Below are 10744 nucleotides of genomic sequence, written 5' to 3' on the forward strand. Positions count from 1 at the left end.
TAGCAAGCTTAATTTCCTCTCCTCTCTACAACACACGACAGCTCGGAAGCAAGCTTCATTTCCTAAATTGCAACAGACCAGGATTTGCAACACCTGTAATTTTTCCCAAACAATCTGCTTGGAATGTTTGGATGTTTGGCTCCTACGATATTTTTTTCAAAATTTTCTTGATCAAATGTAATATACTACTCAGACTAGTTGCAATTAGTTTCATTGGTGGAATTATTTACAAACATCTACACTAGTAAACAGTGTATAACTCAACAGAAATGGACTGATCAATATTTATATTGAATATTATACAAAGTTTTTCCATTGAACATAGAAATATCAATTTAAACCATTAAATTTAGGGGGTGCTTTATATGCTCACCCAACATAGATCGATAAAAGCAAGTAACACATTGAATTATATGTTTGGATTAAACACTTCATTTTGAATGGAATACTTGTAAATTTAACAATGTAGAAGATGATAATTTTTTCGGAAAGAAAATTATTATGTTCCAGCATGAATTTTAGCCAGTAAAACTGGTCATGACAATGACTGAACTTCTCTATTAATGGACCGGCTTGTAATTCATGTAAATCTAATCGCAGTTCTGAAACTCATTATCACTGTCAACTTCACACTTCTCCTTCTTCGCCTCACTACTACATGTAGGGGGGTTTTAACACAATATTTAAGACAATATTTGAGTCAATTGTCTAAACTTGAGACAAAAAGAAACTCAAATATTGTCTTAAATATTGTCTCTAAGCGGGTGTCTCAAAATATAATGTCTCAAAAATTTGTCTCTATAAATACAATATAGAACACATATTATTATTGTCTCTATAAAGACAATTTGATTTGTCTCTCTAGATACAATTTCATTTGTGTCTCTTTAGAGACAATATAAAAAATTATTTAAAAAAAATTAAATGTCCATAATTCAAATTATTGTCTCTCTAGAGACAATAAAATTTAAAATAAATAAATAAATAAATGTCCATAATTCAAACTATTGTCTCTCTAGAGACTATAAAAAATTATTTAAAAAAAAATAAATGTCCATAATTCAAACTATTGTCTCTCTAGAGAGAATGTAAAAAATTATTTAAAAAATAAATAAATGTCCATAATTCAAACTATTGTCTCTCTAGAGACAATAAAAAAAATTATTTAAAAAAAAATAAATTTGCTCAAACTATTGTCTCGGATTTGCTCCTGCCAAAAATTATTTAAAAAAAAATAAATCTGCTCAAACTATTGTCTCGGATTTGCTCCTGCCAATCTATCTATGTATCCATCTCTATCTACCTATCCATCCATCCATCCATTCAACTATATGCATGTCTGGATATACATATGTAAGCCTGCAGATCTATGTTTTATAGTGTGTGCTCTCCTAAAATTTGGGATATGTGTGCACATTGCATTTATAGGGTGTGCCTTGGGAAGTATGTATCATAACTGCCGTTTGAGGTAACTAGCCTATACGCCGTCTATGTTCCCCATGGTCACTCGTCAATCTATGATTTGGAACCGAGAAAACTTGGCATCTATAGTAATACTAGTCATTCTATCTAATGGGAATCATACTAACCAGGAGACTAATATGTTTGAATCGTAATAAGATAGCCACATATTACTCATATGCCACTAATACAGGGTGTTATGACCTATCAATAAGCCTAACCTGAATCCAAGTATTACGGTAATTACAACACATGTATTACCATGTTCATAAGCAGATAAGAGTACTTATAACAACAGACCCAACCTATCGCTATCTATCCCTATTCAATAAGCTTAAGTATAGCACTAACTATGGTTTAGCTAATAGATCCATAATGATTGAGCTTTATATTCACACCTACTCCATATGTCCTAGTTGGAACCATTGTTCTCCATCTCATTTGCAAGGAGAAAAGATATATCGAACTGGTTAACATTAAATAACAAGGACTTGACAATTACTATACAATAAAAAAACCATGCTCATACTGATTCAGGGACCAAATAAATTCCATGGTCCATTAAATCAGAGAAACATACACCAGAGAAAATTCAGGAAAACAAAAATATTCGATAATACAAAAAATTACAAGCTACACATGCAGCATCCTCAAAACTGCCAGTGCTCTAGTTGCACCTCTACTTCAGTTAGGTCTTTTTGAGCTTTCTTCCTACGATAAAATATTGGGCAGCCACGACTGCAATAAGGATAGGACATCAATGTAATTATAAAAGAGATAGTAATTGTAAAAATAAAAATAAAAATCCTATTAATTAAAAACAAATACATGATCACACAAATGTTACAAAATACATCCATAATGTAAATTTAAATCATGTTATGAAAATGTAATACTTGAAATATAGCATTGAAAAACCTTGTGCAAAGAACATCTTGGTGCAGAGAGCCTTGGCACCGCTGACATTGTGTCCATAGTTTACCAAACATCATTTCTAATTCCCTCACTGGCATTGATCAAATATTAGTGTCATATGATAGAAAATCTAGGTGAGAACAATAGACACAAGGCCTACTTTAAATTCTCCAAATAAAGAGTAATGGTATTAGAATACCAGCTTACCATTTGCAACTGTTTTCTGATACAATTCTGCTTCTCTTCCTTTGCAATGTGAACAAAGTGTCTGATCTTCTTTGCTGCAATGGAAACATGAAATCAGGTAACATCATGAATTTCAGTATGAAGTAGCCTAACCAGACATTCTTATTATAAGAAAGCTAGAAAGTTTCTTACAAGGAGAGCAGGCATGGAATCATGCAACCTCATAGATTTTTCCACATCAAAAAGATGAACCCTAGTATCTTTCTAAAGCGCCAAACTGAAATAATAGTTACTCTCAATTGTGCACTACTATAAGCAAGGAAACCACATGCAGGACACCCTCTACTTGTATTAACTAAATACCTGATAGGTGTTTTACAACCAATACAACTGAGTTGTTTCTTGGCAAATTTCATAATTCCACTATTTGAAGGAGTTGATATGGAAACTGCTCGTGTGTGACTACCATGAAGAAGCTCCTTGCTTACATTCTTCAAAATGGGCTCAAATATTCTCAACAGCGGCTACAGAGAAAAAACAGGAACTAATCAAAAACACTTAGCTGGAAAGAATTACTATCTATTAGGATATATTTGAAACAGTGGTGAAATTTTCAAAAAGAGCATAAACTGGAAGTGATGGTGCTTTGGTCTTTCACCTTGCTCAGTTGATTCTCCAGATAATATTGTCGATCAGTAGGGATGTTATTCTCTAGTACGTAAATTGGATCCTCAGATTTCTCATATGCCCGAGCCCAAGTAAACACATTAGTCATTATATCCAGACGAAAATTTTTACATAAAGAAGCCATCCTACAAAATAGTGTTGAGGAAGAAATCATTCACAAAAGTTGCACCTCCCATTATATCTATTTATTTAAATCCATGTCACTGTCAAATAACTTTAATCTAAAAAGTCAGCCTAGACAGGATTCCAATCAATAAATCAAAAGACACTCCCCTTCCGGAAAATTCAAGAAGAATGGGACCTTGGTACCACAAATCCATTTAAATTTTAAACCTTCAATCTAACTTTGTTCATCAATGTAGAGTAATCCTGGACTGCTTTAAAATTGGAAATTAGCTCCAAATACCAATTATATCAAATGGAAAAAGTGGGAAAAAGATGTTCTGAAATGCAAGTTGGAGGGGGAAGAAAAAATCAACACAAAGGACTATCCAATATCTGCCAGATATGTTTCACTTGTAAAGTAGAACTTTTACAACATCCGGTATCTGATTTCTTTAGGGACCAACGACCTGGCATCAATAGATATGATGCTAATTGAACGTCTTTTGTCAAACCTCGATCCTTGAGTCCAAAGACTCAAATAACTTTGGACGTGTTCTATACTTGCACTGCATCATAGACAAATTTGAACTTTGACCAGCAGAGGCTGCTCGTAGGCTGATTCTCAAGTCATTGAGGACAACAATACTCCTCCAAAATAAACGCCCCTTCAAACATGTATTTAGCATACCCAGCATGACATTTAGATATACAAATAGAAAAAATGAAAATCTAAACAAGTGCCCTATTTCCATCATTTAACCAGGTATGGTGTGGGAAAACTTACATCAGTGTAGTCTTGATCAGTTAACCAGCATAAACACCTGTTCGTAGTGTCATAAACTCTCCTACACACAAATGATGATATGCCTGAAGGAAGTTCAACGCCTTTCCTGAGAAATCCAACTTTACATGGATAAAGAAATGAGGCAGCTGATATCTCATCTTTGTGAAATGAAATCACCAACTGTATAAACACACGATGAAATCATGTAAGACAGACATTAAAGCTTCAAAATATCTCATCTGTTTGCAACTCTATTGAATATGGAATAGCAAAATAGCAGATGCGTAATAGATCATAATAAGCATACCAAATGAATATGAGTTCACAGTGTGTGATGATTAATTGCTTTTACCATATACAATTGTCATAAGGTCCATGTGGATGATGGTAACCACATTAGCCCATCCATATTCTCTTCCACCACAAGATCGGTATTTTTAGATAAAGGTAGCTTGAAAATAAAAATTGGTTGATACACTAAGAATGCCAACTGCCCATCTACGTTACAGGCTTAAGCAGTTGACGAAAATATTCCGCCTATCATAGGAGAAATAATGTTAAAGCCATGAAACTTAACACTGCCTAATATACAACTTACAGTAATAAAAATGTGAAGACCAAAATACCAAATGTCTAGAAAGTAGGAAAGCCTTTATGCATATCACTACAATAATAGGACTCAAAATAGCGATATAACATGAGCTCCCTATACAAAATTAGGGAAGGTAACTCTACACTAAAATACGCAGCCTATGACAGCAAGTCGTGAAGTTAAACTATTTGCAGTTATTTGAAAACTTCTCAAAATCAAACAAGAAAGGATAAATTTTTCCAACTTGTAAATATCAACCACAAGCTAGCCCCAGAATAACATATAGATATTTAAGACGACAAATATTCAATTATTTGTGGTGCAATAGTTTTTAATCCAAAAAAAGGCTTGACTGCTTGAATGAAACCAACAACAGCTCTATATCTTGTAGCAATGATATCGGGGATATCAAGGCTGGAGACTTAGACAATTCCAACAACCAAAAACTTCAGAAAATCATAACCGAGGGGAACACAGTTGCAAACTCATGAAGTGTTAAATAAACCTAAGATTTCTACGGTACAAGTCATCACAATGTATAATTGCAGATTTTCACAAAAGAAAGAAGTACTACATATAAGACATTTACAGTTTTATCAAAAGACTTGCATCCAAACGGGAAAGAGAACGCGGAAGCTTTCAAAACCTAATCGAGTCACTAATTTCTTCACCGACCTCAAAACTGTGCCATTCAGGCAATATTTTCTGGGGTTTCTCTCTCAAAAACAAGTGCTAAAGCTTTGAAATATGATCGAACGGTGGATTTCTATGAGCATGCAAAACAAAAGACCTATGATAACAGAAACATCATATATTCAATCTATCTTGGATAAATCTTTCCCCATTTCACTTGGATCTTAGGTTCATTCAAAAAAATCATAAGGTCTTCCTGGAAAGTTTTTCAACATTATCACCCACTACACGCCAACCTTCACAGGTAAGGCTCTTGTTGAATATATGATGTTTCTGTTATCATAGGTCTTTTTGTTTTGCATGCTCATCATCGTATACAACTTCCTTTTCCCCTTCTTTGCAGGGGAAAGCTACAGGTCTATACTGTCGATGGCTTCCACAGTGCAACCGTGGTGGCAACAATTTCTCCTTACCCCAGAAGTGAACCAGGTCATTCTTGTGGCTATGTTTCCTCTAACTAGCAAAGTTTTGATATAGTTCATCATTTTGGTCCTCCAGAAACATATATGGCTTCCAACTATCATTTCATTCAAATGGTTTAGAAGTTTGTTTTGACAACATGCATAACTCAAGTAGAGCTGGAGGAAATCCTGAAAATGATTTCTCACATTCTATTGGACTTGAACCTATGAAATTTGCAACAATCTCCAATTGAAACTGGCCGGTCCAATGCAACCAGTTAAACTAGCCCACTGGGCTTATCGCAAATTTAACTTATACATCCTCGTATATAACACTTCTCTATATTTTACACTTCTAGCCAAGTTTTTCCACCCTATATATTATGCTTCAAGGGAATAGGTACAAGAGTTTTCCTACAATGAAACAAAGATAAAGAAAAGTAAAAGAGCAGAGCATAAAAAGGGACTAAACTTGACAATACAAGAAAAGCGGTCAGCCTTTCTTTGCGAAGGTTAGACATGTTTTCTTGCATGTGGAATTAAACATATTCATATCCATGAACAAACTTGAAAATACAAGCAATTCAAGGGATCCCCCTTTCTTCCTGAATGTTAGACATGTTCTTTTCCATTTGGAATTGAATAAATATTTATATCCATGAAGAAAGAAGAATAAGTCATAATTTTTGGCAAGAGCGAAATTCTCAAGCATAGCCCATTCTTAGACTCGAACCTGGATAATTATGATAAATTCCTACAGCCCAACCAACAAATGTTAAAATGCAGGCCTTAATTAGAGCATGGAGATGGGTTAGGGTCTGTAACATTTGGATAAGCATTACGCTGGGATAAATTCAAATCCTACCTCTCAGTGCCCTCATGCCTACTGCTCAGAAAGTACCCCAATGGCCCACCAACGCTAAGTTTGATCCTTGCCTCTGAGTGCCAGCATAGCTACCTCAAGTACCCGAATGGCTCACCAATGCCATATGTTCAATTCTTACCTCTCGGTGCCTGCATACCTACCTTAAGGTCATGGCACGCATGTAAAAATGGAACCTCATCAAAGTATGGAGTAAAGTCTGTGATATTTAAGCCTTGTCTGCGTGAAACTCTAAAAGTATAAGTCTTAATACTCTACTTTGTAGCTCACCATTGCTCATTATTTCTTAAAATAGAAAATTCTACGTCCTTTTACATGGGTAAGGGGTTTCAAACCTATATTTATGTACATACCTTCAGTACATTTTTGAGCGTGTATACGATTATGAATTGAAAGAAGCAAATAGCATTTTATAGCCACTGGCTCAGATGTAACCAGGCTCCCTGCATTGTTATTTCTTTTCTGGCATGTCCAAAAACTTGCACAAAAATAAAACTGAAAAATCCTATGCTCTAAGCTTTGATTTCTTTCTGCATAATAGGAAACTTTGAAAAGCTCTTACCTATGAAAGTTATTTAAGCAGGGTTCAAAATTGGCTACCGGTTCTTTGTAAAGTTTGTCTATGCTTTTCGGTGGCAAATTACAAGATGAAAAAAGGAGAAGGCCAAAGGAAATGAAAAAAGGGTCAAAATCAAGTGCAATGAAGCTCAAAATAAGCACTAAACATCTATGCTTTTGGTAAATTACAAGCTGAGAAAAGGAAAAGACCAAAGGAATTGAAAAAACCAACAATATCAAGTACAATGGAGCTCAAAATAAGCACTGAATGTGTAGATTTTTGATAATAATTTTAACAGGATTAAAAGCCTATCAAGATCAAGCATAATGTAGCTCAAAATAAGTGCTTACTATCTAGAATTTTGAGAATAATTCTACTCAGCCTTTAATCTACGATATATTTTTGAGAATAATTCTACTCAGCCTTTAATCTACGGAATATGTAGAGGTGCTCTTGAATATGACAGAACTTACTTCAATATTGAGACTTATGCTGAGCACAGAAGGGGTTAATTAATATCCATAATCCCTCTGTAAATTATGCCTCCAAATAAAACATAACAAAATAATTAAAATAACCATTTTTTAGTGCAATATTGAGACTTATGCTGAGCACAGAAGGGGTTAATTATTACCTTGGCACCTTTTGCAGCCTTTATGATGACATATGGAACACGATCACCCACAGTTGGAGCAGTTGCAACATCCCTTTGTAAGCCAGGGGCAACTTGGCTTTAAAACATGACATCAATTTAAAAAATCCAACAATGGACTCATTGTCAATGAAATGCAAAATATTACAAGAGTCTTTAGATGCACTGTAGTAATAAAAATAGAGAGATAGAATTGAAATGGAACCAGAAGGCATTGCACCATTCATTATACTTGCTCTGAGAAGTTATTTCTAGTATTTACCTTCCGCATGCGCTCAGCTAGTTCCACGTGTGCTGCCTTGACTGCATAGTCATCTCCAATCTTTGTCAAACCCTGACTCAACAAAGATATTGTTAGCACAGACAAACAACAATGCCCTTAAAAATATGCTGATAGCCTTGATAAAGGATATGACCTGCAAACATCTGTTTCTGTCGTAGCTAAACAGTAATCAATTTTTCTCAGGATGAGATTAAAAATGCAGATATATTATATATTGTCATGTTTTGATTCTCTTCAATTGTATAAGAGCCTCCCTTGACACTTCTTCCTCCCATTGCTAGCAGTAAATATTGACTAAATCCCTTCCAAGTATAGAATGTAGGGAGAAGAAACATGACAGACTTAAAAAGGAAACTTCCATGGCGTACGCCAACTAGGTCTATAGTATATACTTCTAACACTTGAAACCAGGAATATGTAATAAGTGACTTGCTCGCAATGTAAATCTCCTCTTCCCCCTATCATATTTTCTCCATTTCAAAAGTAACAAATGGTCAAACAAATTTGGTCATAAACATGCAGAAGGATTCATTTTTCTCGCCTTAGTTATCACCAAAAGTGGCAAATCCATTCTATTCATTAACAAGTCAGAAATAGTGTTCTTGACATACTGCACTGCACCGGGTATGTCACGATCAATGAGTATCTTGTGAAGGCACTCTGTAACCAAGTTCTTCACCAGCAGGCAATTGTCCCTTCGCATTGTTTCAATGCCTGTTGATATGGAATATTTAAAAGATCAAGAATATTTAATACTTAAGAAGGCATCAAATAAATTATTTTTCTAAGAGCATTTTGAGCCTTCACAAACACTAAGGCCTGTCTTTGAAACAAAAAGATTAGGTTTGTCACCTTTAGTATCCATTTTGTCATAAGCATCTAGCTTTGTCCACAACAACCCAACATACATTTTCTTGCTTATCAACAAGTATGGGTAGTATATTTTTTCAAATTCTAGTTTAATAGGCTGCATAAAAGCATATGTTAAATAACGCATTGATTAGATGCCAAATATGCACCAAACAGATGCAGATAAGCCACATAAAATCATAACTGATCATCTTGTCCTGTGCATATTTACAAAGATCTCATGGAAGTGGAATGTCAAAAGAAGATTATTTATAAAAAGAAAGGTGATATTAAATTGAAACATTCATCCCTACAAAAACATCATTAACAACTCTAGAGGCTTCTCGGATATTTAAAATTCTTGACATTGTACCTTTGTAAATGTACCACTAATATAATCTGAGGCTTCCCTCCCTAGCGTCATGGCCTCTTCTATATTTGGTACACCAAACTGTATCATAACTAAATTTGTATCTCCATATACAACCTAGATTCAAATATAAAAATATAATATCAAGCTTTACAATAGAAACCTTGGTTAGTATCAGATCACCCATTATGATTTCAAGAACTTGGACTATCACCAATACAACAAGTGTACTTCCTATCATTACTGATCCAGTTCAAAGGTTACAAATGCCTTTAGTTGCTAAATAATAGCTTACCTCAGCATTGTATTGGTAACCACAAACTATTGTGAACCTTTCTTCAACTAGCCCCTTTGTATGCTCTATCATTTGGCGGCCTGATAGGTGGAAAAAAAATGAGATGATTAATGATATGAAATTTTAAAACAATACGTAAAATCGATATTGTCTAATGGAACAGAGAATGTGTCAAAAGATCAAACTAGACTTGTAATCAAAATATAATAAGAGGGCCTAAGCATATCATCTTAGTTGTACAAGTACACATGACCAATTAATGCAATTCAAGAACTCGATCTTATTTGTACAAGATTGTCAATTAGAGTTCATACCCAAACATTATGCTAGGAGGAAGAAAAGAATTACATGGATATAATTGATGCCCAAAAATAATCAATGTGAATGGCTGATACATGCATATATAGAATAAGAGAGGACTACAAGCATCTCTATCTTGTAAGTAAAAGAAGCACCAATAACGATCACCAGATGGAAAATAGGTCATCTCTCTCTATTACTAAGAAGAAAAATGTTATATTTGGCAATAGATGTAGTATATTCTATCCCCGCACGCAACATAAGAATATCTAGGGCTAATTTTCTGCGGCCAGATCTAGATCTAATCTTATCTTCTGCCTTATTTTTCTGTGGCTGGGTTCTACGGGCAAGTAAAATATGACTCCCAGCTTCGCAAAAATAACTGGTGGCTCATCCACCTCTGGAGGGCAATCTCCTGCCCATATCGTCAGTGAAGCCCCAACTCCCACTATCCAAGTGGTCCAGGCCTCACTCGATGAAGCTTTGAAGTTTTCCGAAAGTGCCCTAATCTACCGGTTCAATGGTTTTTGGCCGCGGCTGACAACACTCCACAATTGGATCTCGGAGGTATGGAAGCCTGTCATTTCTGATGAAATTAATATCTAGCCCTGTGCTAGGGGTTTCTTTATAGCATATTTTGAAAATCCTGAAAGCAGACAATGTATTCTAGATTCTGGCCCTTGGTTTTGGGAAAAATCAGGCCTATTCGTGAAGCCATGAAACCCATCA

General features: G+C 34.9%; 1 protein-coding gene across 1 annotated transcript; it reads right to left on the reverse strand.

Annotated features, from left to right (window-relative positions):
* Positions 1-2111: 2111 nt before the first annotated feature.
* On the reverse strand, positions 2112-8781 carry LOC149149964 (DNA polymerase delta catalytic subunit-like). The gene is made up of 8 exons (XM_089440245.1): positions 8743-8781; positions 8183-8252; positions 7902-7977; positions 3221-3311; positions 2926-3086; positions 2584-2657; positions 2380-2467; positions 2112-2199 (listed from the first exon to the last, which is right to left on the reverse strand). Exons 1-8 carry the CDS (start codon positions 8779-8781, stop codon positions 2112-2114), a joined length of 687 nt encoding a protein of 228 aa, XP_089296371.1.
* Between the last annotated feature and the right edge of the window lie 1963 nt (positions 8782-10744).

Source organism: Pinus tabuliformis, chromosome 9, assembly GCF_031772625.1.
Source record: "Pinus tabuliformis cultivar Carrire ecotype Pingquan chromosome 9, CPIR1, whole genome shotgun sequence".
NCBI lineage: Eukaryota > Viridiplantae > Streptophyta > Pinopsida > Pinales > Pinaceae > Pinus > Pinus tabuliformis.

Bases quoted from the DNA above. Each gene is read 5' to 3' on its own strand.
- LOC149149964 (XM_089440245.1), bottom strand. From the start codon at position 8,781: ATGAATAGAATGGATTTGCCACTTTTGGTGATAACTAAG. The intron at 3,312-7,901 runs GGTAATAATTAA...TACTTGGGCTCG, and splicing joins AAGGCTGCAAAAGGTGCCAA to GGCATATGAGAAATCTGAGG. The intron at 2,200-2,379 runs GTTTTTCAATGC...TCCTTATTGCAG, and splicing joins CAAGATGTTCTTTGCACAAG to TCGTGGCTGCCCAATATTTT.